General features: G+C 39.6%; 1 protein-coding gene across 3 annotated transcripts in view; it reads left to right on the plus strand.

The window, feature by feature from the left end:
• Positions 1-2,345: 2,345 nt before the first annotated feature.
• The window catches only part of LOC118280363 (dynein axonemal intermediate chain 7 homolog), a 43,116-nt gene continuing 21,178 nt past the window's right edge, over positions 2,346-24,283 (plus strand). The window contains exons 1-17 of one of the 3 annotated variants that reach the window (XM_050701888.1): positions 2,352-2,393; positions 2,892-2,913; positions 3,580-3,714; positions 5,541-5,578; positions 6,166-6,241; positions 6,783-6,901; positions 9,904-9,995; positions 11,074-11,207; positions 11,892-11,944; positions 12,906-13,043; positions 18,889-18,963; positions 19,776-19,975; positions 20,538-20,704; positions 21,248-21,383; positions 21,929-22,029; positions 22,786-22,861; positions 23,596-23,681. In XM_050701888.1, the coding sequence (XP_050557845.1) occupies positions 6,208-6,241; positions 6,783-6,901; positions 9,904-9,995; positions 11,074-11,207; positions 11,892-11,944; positions 12,906-13,043; positions 18,889-18,963; positions 19,776-19,975; positions 20,538-20,704; positions 21,248-21,383; positions 21,929-22,029; positions 22,786-22,861; positions 23,596-23,681 (1,411 nt within the window). In that variant the 5' untranslated portion in view covers positions 2,352-2,393; positions 2,892-2,913; positions 3,580-3,714; positions 5,541-5,578; positions 6,166-6,207. Of the gene's footprint in view, positions 2,394-2,891; positions 2,914-3,579; positions 3,715-5,540; positions 5,579-6,165; positions 6,242-6,782; positions 6,902-9,903; positions 9,996-11,073; positions 11,208-11,891; positions 11,945-12,905; positions 13,044-18,888; positions 18,964-19,775; positions 19,976-20,537; positions 20,705-21,247; positions 21,384-21,928; positions 22,030-22,785; positions 22,862-23,595; positions 23,682-24,283 lie in introns of all 3 variants that reach the window. The other 2 variants (XM_050701889.1, XM_050701890.1) reach the window with 2 other exon arrangements.

A 24,283-nucleotide genomic window follows, 5' to 3' on the forward strand; every position in this document is an offset into this window, starting at 1 on the left:
GTGTTTTTTATGGAATAAGCCAGTAACCGAGCAGACGGATCACCTATTAACGGACGGCTCGACCGGAGTGATACCACGGCCTCACAGAAAACCGACGTGAAACAACGCCTGCGTTGTGTTTCGTTGTATGAATGAGGTTACCGGAGGCCCAATTCCTCCCTTCCCAATCTTCCTAATCTCCGATTTTCGAACAACAACCCTTAAATTCCTAACCCCAAAAAGCTGGCAACGCACTTGTAACGCCTCTGGTGTTTCAAGTGTCCATGGGCGGCGGTGATTGCTTACCATCAGGTGATACGTCTGCTCGTTTACCCTATAAAAAAAAAAAACAATGAAATAGCATTAGCGCTTACCCTTAACAACTGAATCAGCAATTAACAAACGATGACAGTGTACAGTCCATTTATAAATGACCTCTAGCACTCGTTATACGGAAAATATAGACTATTAAAGGTTATAGAAAAGTATTGCATTCAATGCCTTGTGGTAACTGCATAGAGTACATGGGTGGTTTTCCGAAAAAAATCACAAAATGTTAACGGCGTCATTACCCTCAACCAAAAGTTAACAATTCTGCAGATTGAAACACAAAATTTGGTTTCAATAAATTAAGCTGTGACACCGCTCTCAACCAATCCAATAAAAATTAGAATGATAATAAGCTACCGCGATGCTTAATAACGCGGGAGATTAATGATTTGTTAAATAAAAGTTAAAGTTTTTCGGAAAACCACCCACATGCTTTGACCACTGCTACTCTTCACATGGGTGTCGTAAGAGCCGATTTATCCGGAGTTGCGGACTACTTAGCGGGTTACCGGGAGTCCGGCTCGAAAAGCAGGAGTAGGAACGGAGTGGTTTTTAGTCAGTAAGAGTCTGACACTCTCTCTCGTCTCGCCCAAGGCGGGAGACGACCGATTATCCCACCTCAAAAAAAATTGAGTACATTTGTGACCACTGTTACTCTTTACGTGGGTGTTGTAAGGTGTACGATATAGGGTGGTTTGAGAGATGTGCTATGCTACGTTGTTGTGGATGCGTTTGGCTTCCACCAATCATATTCATTGGTACACTTAGCTTAGCACCGGCGAGCAAGGATAGGTCGCCGCCCGACCAGAACGAAACCCGTCGTACGGTGTGTCGCGTTCCGCGCGCTTAAAATATTAATCAGCCCACCTCACCCCGTTCCTACTCCTGCATTTTGAGCCGGAGCCCCGGTAAACCCGCTAGGTAGGCCGCAGCTCGGGATCAGGCATCAGCCCTAATGGGCCCCATTTGTGGTGGACTGATGGCTCCTCGAGGCGCAGAACGCGACTCGTCATACGCACGGGTCTGGTTCTGGTCGGACGGCGAGCTACCCTTGCTCGCCGTCCGCAGGCCCGCAGTGTTAAATATGGTTGGGGTTTTACGCATACTGCATGAAAAGTTTTATTTTATTTCTTTTCATTTTTTAGTTTAAATCGGCACAAGAATGATTTGTTTACCTTGTGAGCTCATCGATCGATTTAATGCTAATTAAAACTACGGGTCGTAGGTTCAAGTCCGAGCATTTATTTCATATACTTATAACTGAAAAATAATGAAAAAAAAGAAACAATACGGTTTCAAAATCTTTTAAATTTTAAGTCTTTAATTATATAATTAATTGCCTTTTTCGTTAAGCAATTTGTATACAATGAGAAGTTTTGCATTCGATTCCGGGGTTTTTTGGTCGTAGTCCGCTACACTTTTTCAAAACCGCTGCAACTCCTGTAAACCAGGGTCAATAGTAGATGTTTTCCTTCAGCGTTTGTCAGTGATGTCTAAATAATCTTAGAAAGTACATATAACTTGGAAAAAGTCACATTGGTACTTGCCGTTAGTAGGTTTCGTGCCCTCATGCATGAGAAGCGGGCGTCTTATAAATTGAAAACAACCTATAAAATTTCGGGTATATTAAAAACAAAATCTTAAGGTAGGTTGGTATAAATATATGTATATTGTAAAATAGGTATAATTTTAAAGGTGGTTGACGAGTTATATCTCCAGGCCACCACGAAGTATATTTTTCAAAAACACAAATAAAAAATCCCTTTTAAATGAACGCACCTAAAATATCAGCCAAAAAAAAACTAACGACAAAATGTCATGTGTTTGATATTGTCACAGTTGACAATTTCAAAAAATATTTATTTATAATACACCAAACACCGAATATTAAGGATTTTTTTTTCAGCTCTACGAAAATTATTGGTTAGAACAGAATTCTTCAGTGTATTTAATCTAGTGCAAAAAAACTAAAAATGGCTAAGAAAAAAGAGCCTGCGGGCAAAAAGGAAGCTGCGGGCAAAAAGGATGCTGGGGGTAAGAAGGAAGCTGGGAAAAAGGAGGGGAAAGCGGGCAAGAAGAAAAAGGTATGTAATTATACAAATAATATTATTATTCAGAATCCTCTAAAATTACATTATTAAATACTACTTACAAAATAAAATAATATTACCCCACCCCAGAATGCGTTAGCTCTGGGTAACGCATTTCGGCATTCGTTCTCAGAGTATTCCGATAACAAATGCCGGCCTCATCTAGTTATTTAAGAGATTGACGTGTAAAAGAGCTACATTGTTGTGGAGGAATCAGAGATTGGGACGATTGAGGAGGAAGGTAATCAGGCTTCCACTCACACAATGAAACACAACGCAAGCGTTGTTTCACGTCGGTTTTCGGTGAGGCCGGACTCTCGAGACTTAAAGACAGCTTTCGAGACTTACAGGCATCCATGCCATTATTTTTCCAAAAATCTGAATATTTTTGCATGGGAATCGAGACCAAAACCTCTTGCTATACAATCACGCTTGCTCAACCAATTAGGATGTCATTAAAACTAAATTATAAACATTTTATTTCTCTTTCAGGATGCAACTGAAACAGGGACAGGTATATTACTGAAATAATATTATTTAATAGCACGTCACTCGTTTAGGCTCTTTTTTTTAATGGGACAAGCTCACCATAACCTCCCATACCGCTGCAACTCCTATGCACCAGGATCTACAGTAGATACAACCATGCAAAACACCGGAACATTGAAGTCCGGCGCGTCCCAGGGACATGAATGACTGTCTTGGATCCCGCAACGAAATAAATCAGAAGATATTATTAGAGGAGAAGTAAATGGTCTCTCGTTTAGGCTTGCTATACATATACAATGTAACCCACTTCTAGCCCCAGTTATGTTATGAATCCCATTCCCATGCCACATTGGGTACAGTTCCAGATTCGATACTACAATGGAAAATGTATGTGAAAAATTTAAAAAATTTCTTTAGGGAATAGTGAGTAAAGTTTCCTAAGAAAACGAGGATCCTCCGACCAGACGAGGTGATCGTGTCTGGCGGGCTTTCTGCCCAACTGTTGTTCGTTGGGATTTTCTATCCATTTTTACACCCATGTGCGGTGTAGTATTTGTAATTTTTAAATGTTTTAAAAGAAATACTAGTTACTGTTGATGAAGCGAAAGAGGTATTTAATATTCCTACCAATTGTCTCCACTATGGGAGACAGGAATGAGGATGGATTCGATTTAAGTCTTAATCTTCACAGATCCGGGAGATGACAAATTGGAAGAAATCCTGGTGGCCACGACAGACTTGGAGCCGGAACCTGAAGAGATTCAGTTCACGGAGACTTCGTATACCAGTGCTTCCTTCGAGTCCCTGCCGCCGATACCCATCGAAGGTAGATAAGAAGACCATATTACATTTAATTTCTAATTCCTTATTAGTTAACTGATGTTTTTGCCTTTTCACCATAATTCCCAAATAGGGATGATGGTGAAAAGGTTATTAGTCCGTCCGTCAGTTAGATAATGAAAAAATAATGGACACGTACTTTTTTATTTTGTCATATAAGATAATGATACTTAGATAAAACGAAACAGAGTTTAGGAGTGGAAGCAAATATGTCGTTTCTACGTATAAAACGTATCTAGAAGTGATGTCACACGATATTTCAGTTAAACATATCTTCGAAAATATTTGTTTCGGTAAGAAAATGAAAAATACGTGTCTAATGTTTTAAATTATCTACAAAACGGACATTAAAATAAAAATGAGTCTATTGCGGGTGGGGCATCATCCCAAATCCCATCCCATCATCAGCATACCAAAAGACCCGGCAACGCAACTCCTCTGGTGTTACAAGTGTCCATAGGCGATACCAATTGCTTACCATCAGATAATTTCGTCTGCTTGTTAGTATACGACACCCATAATTAAGGTACTTTTCCACCGGAGATGTGCTATGCTACGTTGTTGTAGATGCGTTTGGCTTCCATCATCCACCAATCATATTCATTGGTACACATAGCTTAGCACTGGTGGAAACAGACTCAGCTAAGCTATATTTTTTATATGGAATAATGCGTGCAATGGATGTGTGCTATGGATGGCTTCCCTACTATCGATACATAGCATACTTCAGCTGCGCGTCTTCCTCGCACAGCTACATAGCTTAGTATCGATAAAAACAGTCACATAGTTTCACAGCATAGCTACTACATCTTCGTAGCATAGCTACATAGCACATCTCTGATGAAAAAGCGAGAGTAGTGACATAATGTATTCTACTCTGCTGTCCACACATTTTCTCAAATCAACAGCGCAAATTTTATCAATAAAATCGGTTGCTAAGCAACGCATTTAGGTATCCAAGTGCCTGTACCGTGGTTGGCAATAAAATAAAAAAGTATTGAGTCCGTATTTCGATAGAAATCGTTGTTCAATTCCTCAAAGGGGTGAGTTTACATTTAAGTAAATGTTGAAATTATTCAAATTATACTCTTTTATGGTCTGTTTTTTAGCTTTTTATTCGATTGTTTCTTGTGTTCTGTTGTTATTTTTCCCTGGGTTGTTAGGTAGTATTGGAATTGTTACTTAATTAGTAATGGTTTTGAGTTTATATTTTATTGAAATGTTGTTTTATTATATTACCCAATGGGATGTAGGGTTGTTTATTCACGGATTTAAATAAAATATTGCAATTAGTGAACCACTTACAGATTCAAATCAAGTGTAAATTATAAATGATATTAATTTTTTCAAATACGGCACGTTACAAGGTAACATTTTTACACGTCAATCTCTTAAATAACTATATGAGGACATTTCCTATCGGACTACTCTGAGAAGAAATGCCGAATGAAACTCTGAATTTGTCAGTGATCTGTCTAATGGTAAGCAATCGCCGTTACACATAGATACCTGAAACACAAGTGCGTTGTCGGCCTTTTGGGAGCTAGGAATTTAAGGGTTGTTGGGAATCGGAGATTGGGAAGATTGGAAAATGGGGCCAACAAAATACAACGCAAGCGTTGTTTCTCGTCGGTTTTCTGTGAGGTCGTGGTATCACTCCGGTCGAGCTCAAGCTCAAACTTTCAATTGAATTTCAGAAGGCCTTTGGTCAGCAGTGGCCACTTAATAGGCTGTTGATGTGTGTACCAAACTCAGACCTTAGTCTATAATATTATTGTGATACTAAATTATTTCCTATTATTTTTTTTACAGATACAAAACCTAAAAAGAAAAAGAAGAAGAAACTCGGGGTAAGATTTTTATCTATTTGTAAGTTTATTAGTGTGTGTGTTGTGTGATCTCGGGTATAAACTCAATAAAAGACTGGTAACGACTATCTCATGTCAGTCTCTGTGTCAGTGTACACAATGCTCATGTGTATAAGCATTGTGTAACAAAAAGGGGGTATACATATCAAGTGCACGGTTTCTAGATAACATAACGAACGATACGGGAAGGGTTTTTAAACTCATGTTTTCATGGAACGAAGTTGTGAAATTTTCCGATTTTTTTTTCATGCGATTAAAATTAAGTAGATAGGTACTAGGCGATTAGATTTACAGAAGAAATTTTTCGTAATTAGCCACTGACCCCTGTAGTGTTGTGACACGTTTGTATGATTTATAAAATCAAGAACCATGCGACACCAAGTAAGCTGAAACTTTTTGTAGAGATTCTATTCAACCTGTATTCTTCAGTGCTTCTTGATGTATATGGGTATTTTGTTACACGATGTATATCACGTAAAAAATACAAACTTAGCTGACGCTACAACATGAGACATCTTTAGTATACGCTATGCCGTTACACTCTGCTCACCCAAATGCTTTTCCAATAGGAGAAAGAATCTTCAATAGTGAAACATCGGACCAGTAGTGAAATGTTCCAGATCTCTGAAGAATCACTGCTACCTGGTTACTAGAACTCTTCCTATTTCACTAACCCTACTAGTATTATAAATGCAAAAAGGGATCGAAATTAAATTTGAAACAGGGGTAGATCTTGAACAACACATCTTGAATAACACATAGGCTACTTTGTATTCCATGGGAACGCGGACGAAGCTAGTTTCACCGAATCAGGATTTGCACCGAATATCAACCGCTTCTCATGTACCAATGTGACTTTTTCCAAGTTACATGTACTTTCTAAGATTATTTAGACACTGACAAACGGTGAAAGAAAACGTCGTGATTACTATAATTTCAAATTATAGGTTTTAAATCTCCAACCTGCATTGAGCAAACGTGGTGATTTATGGTCAAATCTTTTCCATGTAAGAAGAGCCGTTTGGTCAGCAGTGGACACTTACAGGCTGTTGATGATAATATTATCTCATGTGAATCTCAAGTACAAAAACACAAGTAGGAGTATGAATAATATTAATCGTCCTATTCTAGACTAAACTTAATCTCAATCTAAAGGTGCTACTAATATCCAGATTTTTCTTTACAGTTTCTGAATTAGAACCGAAACCAGCGGCGATACCAGAACCACCGCCGGAAAAGAAGGGGAAAAAGGGAAAGAAAGGGAAAAAGGATAAAAAGGTAGAAGAGATACCGGACTTTGAAAAGGTAAGAGAGTGAGATTGAGAAGTTAAAATCACTAGTGGGCTTATGCCCGAATACTCAAACGCTACTCAATTTTAAGACGCTCTCAAATGTAGTTCTGTCACTATCAATTCTTTATAAAATGACAGAGATAGCACGATGTTTAAGTACAACTTAATATTGAGTACTTAGCGTTTGAGTATTCGGACGTTAGTCTAGCATACTTTATCTAAAAATGGTCAACAGAAATAGATGAATTATTATGTTATCGGCTTACTCACATAACTATTTGACGAGAAACTCGACTGGTTTCAAGTCATGCTTTTTTTTTTGTGGGGAGCAAATCATCCAATGACTTCTTCCGCCTTGAGCGAAGCGAGAGGAAGTATCAGACTCTTACTAACTAAAAACCACCCTGTTCCTACTCCTGCTTTGAGCCGTAGTAGCGGTAGTCCGCAGCTCCAGATCAGGCATCAGCCCTACTGAGCCCCATCTGTTTAAGCCATGCTAGAGGCTCATATTCGTCGAGACGTGTGTCGCGGAACACTGCTCATGAAATGGAGCGTCTAGCATGGCTTGATGCGACCTTCAAAATTTCAACAAAAGGGCATATACCTACCTTTTTAAAAGGTTGGCCGCGCACCTGTGGCTCCTTTGGTGTTGCAGGTGTAACGCTGCTCGTTTGCCAACTATCCCATAAAAAATTGGCTTGAAACTAGTCGAATCCTTCGTCAAATAGTTACATGAGTCAGCCGAAAAACTTAATAATTTAAAATAGATGAGTGATATTTCTTTGTTAGAAATGTGAACACGGATTACGTAGTTAAACGAATGCTTTGCAAGTGTAGGGGAGTAGTGGTACCAACAATAATATGATTGTATTTCACTTGAACAGACTTTAATTTTGGACACAGAGCATGAGCACACACAATGATGTTTCTATAGAGCCCAGCTTCCAAAACGTAGGCTTGATCTTTTTTACGGTCTATGAAAAGACGCAATAAGGTGCACGAGTAATGGATTAACTTTAGTGTAAATTTGTGTTGGGATTCCAACAGCAAGCACAAATAAATACACAATTTAGGCACAATATCCTGCTTTGTCATCGTGATTCTTGATAATTGTTTTAATATCACTGCTTCGTTTTCAAAATTAGACACGGTTTCATCATTTCCCCTTCCATTTATATTTTAACATTATTCAACCAGTTTCAAGCAACATCAGGATACATGATCCTAAGCAGTGTACACGACAACCGACACGGCGACGGTCACGCGGCCTACTAACTTTCCTAAATCCTAAATTTTCTTTCGAAACTTCGATTCCCTCGACTTGTCAACAAACAACGTCACACCATTTATCCCCGAACGGGGTAGGCAAAGGCACTCGCGCGTGCGAACGAAACGGTTCGAATCCACGTTCCTAATCCGTGCAACCAGAGAATAGAACAATCTGCCGGCTTCTATTATTCCTGAGAAATACAACCCGGGGCTTTTCAAGGTCAGAGTAAATAGGTACTTTCTAAGTCTGTGTGCTCCATCTTCGGCCACATCTTCGCTTCGCCGTCCTGGCAGCAAACGGGTTGGTGGCCTAAAGCAGACTTATAAAAGCCAAAAAATATTCGAATAACCGAAAGTCAGTAGCACTGTCGTCATTGACTGACGGTCTCCCCCGATTTGTAGGCAATAAAAACGATGTTTTATGGCATTTTACAATGGCAATCATATCTTCGGGTACAATAAAAGTTGCCTCAACATTTCTTTTAGCATTTTAATATAAGCTTATGGGTCTAACTCACGAACGTATCATGTTTTGTAAAAATATCGTCGAAATAGTCAGTCGTTTTGTACATTTTCACTGATAGAGTTGTATTGAAAAGTATTTGTGATATAATTCTTAAAGGATTAATGTTTATTTGTTATTTTATTTCGCTTTCAAAAGTAAATTAAGATATTTCTACCATGAAAGCTTAGTTAAAATATGATGAGAATTAGCTTGTTGATTGAGGGTGTTTCTTAAAAAAAACTTTAACTTTTATTTAACAAATCATTATTCTCCCGCGTTATTAAGCATCGTGGTAACTTATTATCATCCTTATTTTTATTGGATTGGTTGAGAGCGGTGTCATAGCTTAATTTATTGCAGGTGGCGGCTTGTCGTTCTACGTGGAAACCAAATTTTGTGTTCTACACGGCAGAATTGTTAACTTTTGGTTGAGGATAATGACGCCGTTAACTTTTGGTGTTTTTTTTGAGGATTCACTCTTGAACGTTTTTTTCTACAATATTATTGGTCGGATTTTGGAAATTATTAACATTTTTGATAGTTTAGTTTTTAATTAAAGTTTTTGAGTGTCAAACATTACGCTTCGGTGCTTAGGATAGTGTGAAAAAATTGTGATATTGTGTTGTTTTGATAAAAATGTCAGGGACCATTGATCCTCATTCTCTAGTAAGTATATTCTAGTAAGTAGTTTTAAAAATACAATCTCTGGGTCTCGCCCCAAAGGGGTAAGCAGAGGTGCACATTACGGCACGTAATGCCGCTATACAATGTACACCCACTTCTCACCATTTGTGTTATAAGTCCCATGTAATAGGGGGTGAGCCTATTGCCATATACCGGGCACAATTCTAGACTCCGTGCTACTACTGAGAAATTTTCGAAAAACCGAATAAATTGGAACTTAAAACGGGATATTTACCATGTTTTTAAATTTTCACGGATAAACTTTATTAAAGTTTTAAGTTCCAATGCTAGTGTTAGTGACCATGTCAGTTTAAAAACTTAAAACCGAATAAAGTCCAGTAATACTTTACGATATGCGGGAATTGAACCCGAGACCCCTTGCTCGGCAGTCACGCTTGCGATCACTCGACAAACAAGGCACTCTATTTTATATCTGTCAAAAAGTTGTTCCATGCGAGAATCGAGAAATTTTTAAGCAGACGATTTTCGAAAATCTTAAAGTCTTATATCCAAAAAGCTCACCAACCTTTGACAATAAAAATAACTTCTTCTCATAGCCAAAAGCATGGAAGAAAATGAACAAGAAAGACAGAGATGCCTGGCTCCTCCAGAGGATAGAAGAGTGGAGAGCGGAGAAGGAGGCTGAAAAGTTAGTTGGAGATCTTATAACTATGGTTTTTTAATAGAAAAACCTATAACGACCAGAAGGTCCAATTCGTTGGTGCTAGTGGACGTTATTAGTATAAATGGTCTTACTGCCGTTCTCAGAGACATTTAATGATTACTTAAACTGTTCCTTAGTAGTGATTTTGTTCCGAAAACAATTGCTAAGGACTGGGTTAAGTAATCCTTAAATTACTCTGAGTACGGCGGTTATTGAGTTTTCCTGGTGATTGATGATTTGTTGAAATACTTTTTCCTACTATATCATTCTTCAAATACTCTTTTCTTCAACATTTTAATGCTATCATTGTATTGTATTGTTGTATTGTATTAAGAATTGTATTGTTGGATCTCTACTAGTTTCAAACCGTCGTGTGTTGCGGAATGCTGCTCATGAATATGAGCCTCTAGCATGGCTTGAAACTAGTCGAGTTTCTCGTCAAATAGTTACGTGAGTAAGTAGAAAAACATAATAATTAATGTAGTTATAATTGAAAATACTACTTCAGAATCTCTAGAGCACTTAGTAATTGGCACTTGAATTTTATATTCACACTTTTTAGTGCAGTAGTTTAGTAGCTAGGTTCACACATACGAACACAAATAATCCCGAAACACTGAGACTTTACAAGTGTGTTACCGGGCTTTTGGGGGTTTAGAATTTAAGGATTGATGGAGAATCGGGGATTGGGGAGATTATAAAGGGGGTTAATTGGGCCTCCGGTAACCTCACTTACACAACGCAAGCGTTGTTTATTATACGTCGTACGTATTATACGTCGGTATTCTGTGTGGCCGTGGTATCACTACGATCAACCGGCCTATTGGTGCCAAAACATGTTTCTCCCACACTTATTTAATTAGTCACTTACCGCCGTACTCAGAGTCATTTAATGGTTACTTAAATCAATTATTTGCAATTGTTTTCGTTACTAAGGAATTGTTTAAGTAATCATTAAATAACTCTGAGTGCCGCAGTTACTAAACAAAAAAATAATAGGAACCTATTACCCCCACATTTTTTACCAAAAATAAATCAATTCCTCTCATCATTCCTTGTTCAGACAAGCAATCCTGGCAGGAGCGAAGGAGAAGCGCGCTGCCCTGGTCAGGGAGCGGAATGAGATGATGGCAGCAGAACTGGCCGAGCAAGAAGTCAGAAGAGACTTGCAGCAGAAGGCCGTCAATTTATTCCAAGGTATATTTTTTTATGGAAGATTGGGAAGGGGGAATAGGGTATTATCCTACTAGTCAAATTCAATTCCTTTATCGAAATGTCAAAAACGTTACTTTTCTATGAATTTTGTATGACATTGCAAATTATGACATCATAATTGGAAAGGGGGAATAGGGTATTATCCTACTAGTCAAATTCAATACTTTTATCGAAATGTCAAAAACGTTACTTTTCTATGTATTTTGTATGACATTGCAAATTATGACGTCATAATTTTTTTTGCGTCAAATAGCATACCTACTTATTACGCAAAAAATAACAAGAAAAATTAAATAAATAAGTATATCGTCAAATGAATGAATGAAAATATTATGGGATATTTTATTATATTGAAATATCAAAATAATTTATTTTTGACCTAGGAAACTACCCAATTGGGCCTCCAGTAACCTCCAACGAAACACAACGCAAGCATTGTTTCACATCGGTTTTCTTTAAGGCCGTGGTATCACTACAATTGAGCCGGCGCATTCGTACCGAAGCATGGCTCTCCCACACCCACACTTTAATATATATAATATATAGTACGATATAAAGGCCTAGGCAGGGGTGCACATTACGGCACGTAATGCCACTATACAATGTTTGGACAAGACGGACATTCAAATAATAAATAGTCATCTACCCTATTCTTCTTTTTTTCAGGTTATGAAAAGCAAAAAATTAAGTACGAACAGAAAAAGCAGAAAGAAGCTGAGGTAAGAATGAGGAACAACTACTCTATTCTGTAACTTTCAATTCGAAAGATCGAAGTGAACTCTATCGCCGTCCACCAGGCCATTGGTTGTAAGAATAATATCGACCAATAACGGGCGAGAATGCACTGCCAAAGTTCGAAATGACAGTTCTTTTTTTTTTTAAACGTTGCCCCAACTTTATGATTTTCTCCTGTGTCATGGGTGCGTTTACAAACATACAATTTCACATACACTTGATACCCAGACCTAAAGCTAAAATTTGTATATTTCTCAAAGAGTTATTCCTTGCACGGTCGCCAGTTGCGCTGACACCGTGCAATTGGGTAGTATCCTCGGTCAAAAATAAATTATTACAACTTTTCAATACAATAAAATATTCAAAAATAATCACTTAATTTTCGAATTTTTCTAGCTAAATTTCTAGAAATAAGTCTGCAATTTTGACGTCAAGACTTATGACGTCATAAGTCTTGACGTCAAAATCGTGATGTTTTATAGCCTATAGCCTTCCTCGATAAATGCAATATTCAACACAAAAAGAATTATTCAAATCGGACCAGTAGTTCTGGAGATTAGCGCGTTCAAACAAACAAACAAACTCTTCAGCTTTATAATATTAGTATAGATTTAATTTATTTAATGTCTCTTATTATATTATTTAATTATTTATATTTAATTACAATTTATAATTTATTGAATATCTCTTATTTTTTTTTTTTTTTTTTTTAAAAAAAAAACGTTGCCCCACACTAGGATTTTCTCCTGTGTCGTGGGTGCGTTTACAAACATACAAGTTCACATACACATGACACCCAGACCCGAAACAACAATTTGTGGATCACACAAAGAGTTGCTCCGTGCGGGAATCGAACCCGCTACCCGTTGCGCGGCAGCCAGTTGCCCAGCCACCGCACCAACCGTGCAGTCGCAGTATATTAATTTCTCAATGATCGTTTTACAGTGGCTACAATACGTTCGATGCGATGGTCTCCCGGACCCTCGCATCGTGACCGAGCTGAACACCTTCCTCCATCTCTGGCAGCAGAATAAGGTGGCTGATGATAACGAGCTGGACAAGAAGTTTATAGAAGTCCTGCCGGTATGTCATATTTGTAGACATAACCACATCAATCTTTCTTTTATGGAATAGATGGCAAACGAGCAATCAGCGTCGCTCATGGACATACGAAACACTAGAGGAGCCACAAGTGCGTTGCCAGCCTTTTAAAAAAGTAAAGTATACGCTCTTCTTGAAGGTTTGAAACTCGTATCGGGTCGGAATAGCCGCCAACGACTCGGTTCGGAAACACAGCTCATTCCACAGTTTTGCTGTGCGAGGTAGAAAGTTTCGCGAGAAGCGCACAGTTGTGGCCCGCCAACCATTTATATGATAGTGATGGAAATGTAATCTATACAATACCAGCATAAACGGAATGTACGGAAAGATCATACAAAGCGAGTCCATAGCAAACTGGACTTGTATATCTCCGTGCATCAAGCTATGTATGTACTACCAGTATAACCTGACCGTCGAATGTGTTGTTATTGTAGTAAAACAACAAGATAGCTTGACACAAACTGATTTATTTCGAGACACCCTCAACTTCACTAATATTAAATATGCTACATCTCCCTCCTTAACAATAACATTTTATGTAGGTTGAGCTTAGCATACAACCATAACCATAACCATACAACAAAATAAAAACATAAGTAGGTACAATAACAATGATGTGACATGAGTAAATAGGAGCTATAGTTAGTTGCAATACAATTTTAATTTAATCTAAATACTGCACGTTGTATATATATATATACCTATATAATTACCTTATCGCTTTAACACTTAAAATGGGAATCTGTAATACTTACACGTTACACATAACTATTATCATATCCCTCATATTGTTTACAACCATCTTATAGCTAAATAAGAGAGTAACAATATCCACAATATCTACATAATAATTAATTACACACATGCTAAATAATAGATGTACGATAATAGATATATTTTTCTTTCCACAAAGTAAATTGGTTTCAATTACATATAAGCAAGCACACAAAAACTACTCATCAATCTGATCAAGGCATTATTCAAGGAATTAATATTACAATAATAAGTAGGTAAATATAGGGGTTTAGGTACCTAATTCATAAATTTAAACTTTTCTTTAGCTACCCTTGCAGCTGCCCTTTCAGTTCGCTTATTTTGTATTCGACCAACTGATGAATTTGAAGATGCATCATCATATAGTTCAGGACAGGAATCGTAACATTCCGACTCGCCAGAAGAATGTTTCAATCCCGTATCTTCCTGGGTGACATCGTCCTCACAAGTCGTCTGTTGCGACGATGTAGCGGGAGACGGCCCAGGATCAGGAGAACTAACCCTCACTAGGTGCCTACGATTCCTACGCAGCACCCTGCCCGCACTATCGAGCACGAAGTATGAGCGAGGCTGTGCCGCGCGGTGCAGCACTCGTGCATACTCCCGGCGCGGCCCCTCCAGCGCCACAACGTTGTCACCTACTTTTAATTCAGGAAGCGGCCGGGCACGAGAGTCGTACCACGATTTGCTTCTAACTTGATTGCGTATCAAGTTGTTATAATCAGCTGTATTGTCCCTTTCTGGCAACAGTTTATTATGGTGACACGGAAGACGAGTATTTAACCTTCGGCCCATTAGCAATTGGGCAGGGCTCGCTATGCCATCTCGTGGCGTTGCTCTGTAATTAAGCAAGCTTAAATAGAAATCTTCATTCGAATGTACAGACTTGGATAACAAGCCTTTTATTGTCCGCACTGCACGCTCACTACGTCCGTTTGACTGCGGATAATTAGGTGATGATGTTGAGTGCTTGAATCCCCAATTCTCAACAAAATTTCTAAACTCCTTAGACGAATAGGCAGGTCCATTGTCAGATATTAACTCCTGGGGTATGCCATGCCTGGCAAATTGATCCCTCATGGCTAATATCACCTGCTTTGAAGAAATACTTGTTAACGGCGAAACTTCCACGAAATTTGAAAAATAATCGACTAGTATCAAGAAATATTTCTTATTGACTTCAAAAATATCCGAGCCTATCTTTGCCCATGGTAACCCAGGTATGTGGTGTGCTATGATCGGCTCGCGCTGCGGCAGGGGTGCATGTAAGCGAGCACACTCGACACGCACGCACCGCGCGCTCCACGTCACGTGACATCCCTGGCCAAAACATGACGTCACGCGCGCGCCGCTTGCACCTGTCAATACCGAGATGTCCCTCGTGCACGCGTTCTATCATCTCCGACCTGAGTGTTTTAGGAATAAATACCAAGTTATTCATTAACAACGTTCCATCAACATATTCCAAACACTCTCTGTAGCTCCAATGCGCGCGAGCAATTTCTTTCACATTGTACTTGTTAATGGGCCAGCCGTTCAAAACATAATTAATTAAAGTTTGACATTCTTCGTCTCGCTCAGTATGCATCCTTACAGTTTCAAGCCGCCCACTACTAAATCTTAGGTTCTGTATTAAGAAACATGTCTGTTCTTCAAGTTCCTCCGATACCTTATTATTTAATATATCAGGAAGCGGAGCCCTCGATAAAGTGTCGGCAACAAACATATATTTTCCCGGCGTATACTTAACCTGAAAATCATAACGCTGCACGCGAAGCATCATTCGCTGAAGTCTGGCCGGCACAGAATCAAGTGACTTTTTGAACAAAGCCTCCAAAGGCTTGTGATCGGTTTCAACGATTACATCATTTTTCCCAAAGATATATTGATGAAACCTTTCCAAAGCGAAAACTATTGCCAACATCTCCTTTTCAATTTGAGCGTATCGTTGCTGCGTGTCCGTGAGCGTCATTGAGGCGAATTCGACAGGTCGGCCGGCCTGCAGCAGCACGGCGCCGAGAGCGCGCGCGCTCGCATCCACCGACAGCACGGCGGGTTCGCGCGGCTCGAACAGCGCCAGCACGGGCGCCGCACACAATGCGCGCTTCAACTCGCCTAACACGACCTCCTCGCACTCACCCCAACACCACTCACTATCTTTTTTCAACAAATTACGCAACGGTGCAACCTTTTCCGAATAATGAGGAATAAATTTACTAACATAATTAACCATACCGAGGAAGCGTTCGAGTGATGAACGATCTGTTGGACTCGGCATATTAGTAATCGCCTTTAATTTGGTTTGGTCTATTTTCATACCATCAGTGCTAAATCTATGGCCCAAATAAGTAACCTCATTCACACAGAACTCGCACTTTTCTGGATTGAATTTAATACCTACCTCATTGGCTCTCTCCAGGAGGCTTCGAAGGCGCTCATCATGCTCCTCCTTAGTAGAACCCCAGACAATGACGTCATCAACGAATGAGTCCACGCCTTCCAGGTCTTCTAAAAACTGCCTAATTCGAGCATGAAACACCTCAGAAGCCGAATTTATGCCGTATGGCAAACGTAAATATTGGTACCGGCCGAATGGGGTCCCAAATGTACACAAGTCAGCACTCTTGTCATCCAGCTGTATCATCCAAAAGCCAGATTTTGCATCTAATTTACTAAAATACCGCGCACCTTTCAACTTGGTCGCTATTTCAGTCAATGTAGGCAAAGGATAATGTTGACGTCGTATTACTCGATTTAGTGGCCGCGGATCTAGACATATTCGAAAGCTACCATCCTTTTTTCCTGCCATAACAATACCGTTAACCCAGGATGTAGGATGATGAACCTTTCGTATTACCCCTAACCTTTCCATGCGAGTCAACTCCTCTTTAAGTTGGTCTCTCACACCCAATGGAATTTTTCTGACCGGACATATGCAAGGGCTCGCATTACTCTCAATAGGAATAGTGTAAGTACCGGGTAATTTCCCTAGACCCCGAAATAAATTCTTATAATTGTCCAAGTTCAATGAAAACACTCTTTTTACAAGGCCTATTTGTTCAAGGGCATCTTTACCTAATATGCTCTGACAGTTTTGTTCCGATATAATAAACTTCAATTCATAAGTAACATTCTTATACATCCATTTGATTATACAAGACCCAATAATTGACAAGAAATTGCCGCAAAAGGATTTTGCACGAGTATGGTCTTTAATGACATTTGACATAGATAAACCTAATTTTATATAATCATTTTTTGATAAAACATTAAGATCCGAACCTGTGTCTAATTTGAAACGATGTTTGATGCCTGTATAGGATAAATAAAGAGTTTCATACCACTTCGAGGCTTCCGCTTGTACAATCGTATCCACATATTCCAATGATGATATGTAGTACAAGTCCTTCTCATCATCATCATCATCGTAATCCTCGTACAGTTCATAAACCTTTCTTGACTTACGCACTGGACACATTACTTTGAAATGGCCTTTGCCACCACAAATAAAACACTTCACTTTACGCGCCGCACAACGTTCACCGCTATCACAGTGTATCGAAGCACAGGCCGCACAGGCGCGCGCGCTGGTCCCGGCCGCCTCGCCTGGTCCGCTTGCGCCGCTGCGCATGTCAGCAAACGCGCCGCCACCGTCGCCGCCGCCACGCAAGCCGGCGCCCGCGCTGCCGCTGCTCCGGCCGCGACCGACAGCTCCGCGCCCACGCCGTGATTCCACACTCGAACTTGCGCCTCTGATACCACGGCGGCCATCTCGCCGTCCACCTTTCCAAATAGTGTCCACCGATGCACTTTTTAAGGTCTCCGTTTTAATACCTTCAATCTGCTTTTCACCGTCATTGGATATTTCATTTGCTTGACATATTTTTACCGCCTTCTCTAATGTCAATTCGTCTGTCCGCAGCAATCTATCGCGTACACTCGTGTCCTTGACCCCACACACGATCCGATCGCGCAACAAGCTATCCTCCAGTTGTTCAAATTCACAACGCTGACTTAACAGCTTCAAAGCAGTGACATATTCATCTATGCTCTCACCAATTTCTTGACATCTTGTGAAGAATTTAAATCTCACCATGGTAGTATTGGACTTTGTACCGAAATGGGCATTAAATTGTTCAACAACTTTTTCTAGTTTTTCTTTGTCTTCGTCCGCTGCAAATTTAAACGTTGTAAAGATGTCGTATCCCTCCGGTCCGATCAAATTTATCAATAAACTGGCTTGAACATCAGAAGCCTCCTTGTGAACTCCCGACGCTTTCAAAAACACGTGAAATTGACGTAACCATTTACGCCATGCGTCGGCCCGGTTGGCGGGCCCTCCTTCCAGGCTCAATTCCGCTGGTGGTCGCGCATGTTCCATTGTACTCGATGATTAATAGGTTTACACAACAAATACAATCAATTTTAACAACTTTTAACCACCAAATACACGATTATTTAATTTATTTCACGCACCGCTGTCACCATGTAGTAAAACAACAAGATAGCTTGACACAAACTGATTTATTTCGAGACACCCTCAACTTCACTAATATTAAATATGCTACAGTTATATCATACAAAACGAGACCATGATAAAATGGACATTTGAGAAAAGGTAGCTTGCCGTCCGACCCGTACGGGTCTTACGTGGGTACACACAGACCACCACAGATGGGGCCCAGCAGGGCTGATGCCTGATCCGGAGCTGCGGACAACCTAGCGGGTTTACCGGGGCTCCGACTCGAAAAGCAGGAGTAGGAACGGGGTGGTTTTTAGCCAGTAAGAGTCTGACACTCCCTCTCGCTTCGCCCAAGGCGGGAAAGGAACCCGATCTTATAGATGCTTATTATTTTATGACTTGCTCACTGAGCAAGTACCACGTACCACCTGAGCAACGCTCAGGTATATATTCGACGTGGTCGAATAATTACTAGTTGAGTACTAGACGGTATCTACTCAACTAGTTTCAAGTCACGTTTGGGACTTATACAGCAGGCGTGACAATCAACGAATTTTGATTTAATTAAAGTAAGGAACTTATTCCTTTCAGATCTTAGAAATGCTGGAAAATATTCTCAATAACGCAAGACAGTACACACCGAGGCAGATTAGTAATTATGATGAGGTAAGTAAATTAAATCTAGATTATTAATAATATAAAAATAAGTTGGGTTTTCCTTCCTGACGCTATAACTCCAGAACGCACGAACCGATTTCCACGGTTTTGCATTCGTTGGAAAGGTCTCGGGCTCCGTGAAGTTTATAGCAAAGAAAATCAGGAAAACAGGGAAAATCATTGGTGGAAACGGAGTTTGCTAGTTAAGTTTTTTAGTACATGCATATGAATATACTACATATAATACATATAAAAAATAATATTTTCTACAATTTTTGTCTGTCTGTTTGTTTTTCTCGCTAATCTCTAAGTAAGTGTGGGAGAGCCATTCTTCGGCATTGCTGGGCCGGTTCGACCGGAGTGATACCACGGTCTCACAGAAAACCGACGTGAAATAACGCTTGCGTTGTGTTTCTTTGTGTGAGTGAAGTTACCAGAGGCCCAATTACCCCCTTCCCAATCCCGCACCCTCATGCATGAAGAGCGGGTGTCTTAAACCTCCAGGCCACCACGACAGTTTTAAAACACAGGATACTTTTTACCCCACACCAATGCGGACCAAGCCACAGGCTGAAGCTATTAATGTTTTTTTTTTATGAAACATGCCCGTAATCGAACAGACGTATTACCTGATGGTAAGCAATCGCCGCCGCCCATGGACACTTGAAACACCAGAGGCTTTACAAGTGCGTTACCGGCTTTTTGGGAGTTAAGGGTTGTTGTTCGGGAATGGGGATGGGGAAGATTGGGAAGGGGGGAATTGGGCCTCCGGTAACCTCACTCACACAACGAAACACAACGCAAGCGTTTTATTTTCCTAGGTCCGTCTAGCCCTCAGGGCTCAGTTGGCCAGCGCAATAGAGATGGCATCCTACTCCCTACTGCGAAATATAGAGAAAAACCTGGTTTCCGAGTCTACTAAGGTATCTACATACAAGCGGGAGTTTAAAGGCATGCGGCTAAACATCTGGGTGGCTATAAAATGGCCTACAAAGAAACCTAGACCGGTGGAACATGAGCCGTGAGTTTTTAGCTTTTCATTTAGTTATAATAAAGGTTTTTTGTTAATTTTTATATGATTTAGGAGGCAATATGTCACTGTATGCAACGTCACGCTTTTTACCTCCAAAGGGGGTTTTTTTAGGGGAGAAAATCATCGAATGACTTCTCTCGCCAGGCTGAGGCGAGAGGGAGTGTCAGACTCTTACTGACTAAAAACCACCCCGTTCCTACTCTTGCTTTTCGAGCCGGAACCGGTAAACCCACTAGGTAGTCCGCAGCTCCGACCGAAATGGTAGGCAGAATTGCACATTACCATACGTAATGCCGCTATACAATGTACACCCACTTATCACTATTTGTGTTGTTAGTCCCATGTAACAGTGGATGAGCCTATTGCCATATACTGGGCACAATTCCAAACTCCGTGCTACTACTGAGAAATTTTCGAAATATCTACAAAAACCCAGTAATACTACGCGACGAGGCAATCATAATTATTAAATTATTTTTACTCTATGACACTTTTTAATATCATAATTTACGTATATTACTTTTAAAAACACTTTATATTTCATTTTCAGGGACCCAGTAGAACTATCGTTTCCATCAATGAAAGTTTCAGTGAAACTGCCAAAGATTATAGACGGGTCCTGTGTCTGCGTGCGCGCAGCTCGATCTCAAATCGATCTGCTTAGCGAACTTTCGCACAGTTTCGCTCTCAAATTCGATATGCCGAAACGATATGAAGGTATGATTAATTAATAAATGTAAAATTTATAATAGGATACATGACTAATTTTTATTTTAATGTCCGTCTTGTAGATTATTTTAAAATATTACACACGTATTTTAAGGGTGTTACCACACCTCTCGATCCATAGACCATCGATGGCATCGATCGACATCGGTCGACACTAATCGATTGGTGTGGTAGCTTTAATTGATCGACGGATACCAGTCGACTAAACAATCGATCGATTGCCAGTCGATGGCATTGGTCGACGTAGATTGATTATATTCCGGCCGGAAACTATCGATGCATATCAACCAATCTATTCCACCATCGACAGATAGTATCTATCGGCTATCGATCGATTGCTGTAGTAGAAACTATCGATTGACGTTGACTAATCCATTCTACCAGAGATCGATGATCGCTCGATGGGTGTGGTACCTTAGTTTCTTATGGAAACTAATGTGTGTGTGTGTGTGTGTGTGTGTGTTTGTGTGTGTGAGTGTGTTTCAAGTATTTTACATTCATGGCGATCCGTATTTCATTCTCTTTTTTCAGATCTATTTTCATTCAACGTAAAGGAACTGATTGAGTCCCAACGTCTGAAGAAGTTACAAGATGAGGCGAGATCGAAGTTCTACAGAGAAGTTCGTGAGAGAGTTCGTGAGTTGGAGAATATCATCAAAACCAATATGTAAGTGGAAATATCTGTGAAGTCTTTGACTGCCAATAGAAAACTGTTGAAGGCAAATCCTTCGCTAACGTCGGTCACCGGTGACTGCTCTCCCACACTTAACACATTGAACACCACGTTCTAATGTCTTAAGTGTGGGAGAGCCATGCTTCGGCACTGCTGGGCCGGCTCGAGTGATACCACGACCTCACCGAAAGCCGACGTGCAACAACGCTTGTGTTGTGTGAGTGAGGTTACTGGAGGCCCAATTACCCTCCTCCCTAATTTTCAAAAATTCTCCTTAAATTCCTTAACCCCCAAAAGGCACTCCGACAACGCACTTGTAACGCCTCTGGTGTTTCAAGTGTCCATGGGCGACGATTGCTTACCATCAGGTGATCCGTCTGCTCGTTTACCGGCTTATACTACATATAAAAACATATAAAAATATCTTCAACAGGTAGGAGAATAATGTTTGAGGTACAAAGGTTCGCCTGGCCAGCCAGAAAAAGAAATCTTTTACGAATCTTTTAAGGCAACATGTAACATCAAAATACCTTTTTCAGATACCTGCAAAATATTAAAGAAAAGGAAGAATTGGATGTTCTGAACATGGCAGAGGCGCCTTACGTGTCTCCACCCAGAGTGTGCATAGCTACCGAATGTGGTAATTTAATTGAACATAACCTAACCTGACCTGACCTGATATGACCTGTCCTAGAAGGACCTGATCTATCAGAACTTTTAATCCTCACTTAACATATTTTGACCTGTCCTGTCCTAGAAGGACCTGATCTAACAGAACATTTAATCACAACCTCACCTAACATACTTCGACCTGTCCAGTCCTAGAAGGACCTGACCTAACAGATTTTTTTTTATCATAACCTCACTTAACATATTTTGACCTGTCCAGTGTTAGAAGGACCTCACCTAATAGAACTTTTATTCATAACCTCACTTAACTTATTTTGACCTGTCCAGTGTTAGAAGGACCTCACCTAACAAAACTTTTAATCATAACCTCATGTAACATATTTTGACCTGTCTAGTCCTAGTAGGACCTGACCTAATAGAACTTTATATTCACCTACCACACTCTCACAATGATTAATAATATCATAATTTCTAAGACTGTCTTGACTTTTTCTGTTATAAAAAGAGGCTGAACTTTTCATGCTATCAATCAATGATCTTTTTCTAAAATTAATTTTATAAAATTTTTAAATAATCCTTGGAATGATATTTTAAAACCATTTTTCTGTTCCAAACAAGTAGGTACGTTACCTATTAAATACATATTTGTTTTAATTGTAATCCAATATAAAAAAATATAACATAACAATTTTATGACCTGACATAACCTGCTAACCTATTGACGTGATGTTAAATAAATCTAAATCTCTATTCTCTCTATCAACAGAAATCGAATTTAAAAAGTATTTGAGGTCGTGCAAATCCAAGATACGAGTTGGCGAACTAAATCTCAGGCGATATAGGTATGTATATTATGTATAATAGTGTGGTCTACTAATATTATAAATGTGGAAGTTTTTATGTTTGTTTGTTACTCATACATTTCAAAACAACTGAAGGGATCGAGATGAAATTTGGAACAGGAGTAGATTATATCAAATTGTTTATTTCAAATAGACCGAAAAGTCACTACGAACATTAAAGCAAAGATAAAAGAATATATAATATTAAAAATTTCTGCCTGTTGATCAGTCCTCTAGTGAAGCTATCTACTCATTCCAAAGTGTAGATTCCTATGGAGAAGAACGAGCAAGAAACTCCATAGGTTACTCTTTTTCAATCAGATTCACAATACAATACTTGGTTACATTGTTTCGCTGGTTCAATTATGTGAGAACAATGTAACACCAATATTCAGTCAAAGACATCGAAAAGACGTTATTAAGAGGGGAAAATTATCCAATGACTTCGTCCGGCTTGGACGAGGCGAAAGGGAGTGTCAGACTCTTACTGACTAAAAACTACCCTGTTCTTACTCCTGCTGTTGGAGCCGGAGCCCCGGTAAACCCGCTAGGTAATCCGCAGCTTCGGATCAGGCATCAGTTCTAATGGGCCCCATCTGTGGTGGTCTGATGGCTCTTTGAGGCGCACGCATAGTCCGCAGCTACGGACCGAAAGGACCCCATAGGAACTATAAAATAATAGAGTTCGAAGCTGACCAGTCCCAGTTGACGGTGCAGATGTTTTATTTTTACAGGATCTGTGGCGGTGTTCTGAATCTGGATCTGATAGTGACTCCCCCACAGCCGAAACGGATGCGGCATTCAGTCATTGTGACTACATGTAAGTAATTTTATGTATTTTAAGTAAGCACATTAGTAGGTAAAACATTTTGTGATTTTTATCTCAATTTTTCGGTAATCATAGTGCTTGAATTGTTATCATTATTATACCTTATGCGCCGTAACAAGGTGCGGCTGACAGATTCAGTAACGTTTCGTATCACTCTTGAAAGTTGCTGCGATTTAAAAATTATGCCTTAATATTTTAACTGTATCACATTCGTATTATGTTAAATCATTCGGAAGTGTAGTTAATTAAATTAAAACCAACCGGAATGTTCTAGTCTTTAAATAAAATCTAATGAAATGAAAAATAAAGTAAAGTGTTATGCGTATAACGTAAAGCCATAGTCGTGTTTAGTGATGGGATGTACTGCTACGATGGATAGGCAGTCGATGTTTTTTTAGAATAAAAAACGTCGTTCAATTATGACTCTTAAAAAACCTTTAATTATGTGGGTAAATCTACTGTAGATGCGGCTCTCTCTGCCCAAACCACAGTGACTTTATCTGAGCACAAATATGTAGTAGACATTTCCGGCGCCTTTGATAATGCGTGGTGGTACTTAATCTGAAAGATCGTGCTTGCTTTAGTAACATATA

Source organism: Spodoptera frugiperda, chromosome 21 (assembly GCF_023101765.2).
Source record: "Spodoptera frugiperda isolate SF20-4 chromosome 21, AGI-APGP_CSIRO_Sfru_2.0, whole genome shotgun sequence".
Taxonomy (NCBI): domain Eukaryota; kingdom Metazoa; phylum Arthropoda; class Insecta; order Lepidoptera; family Noctuidae; genus Spodoptera; species Spodoptera frugiperda.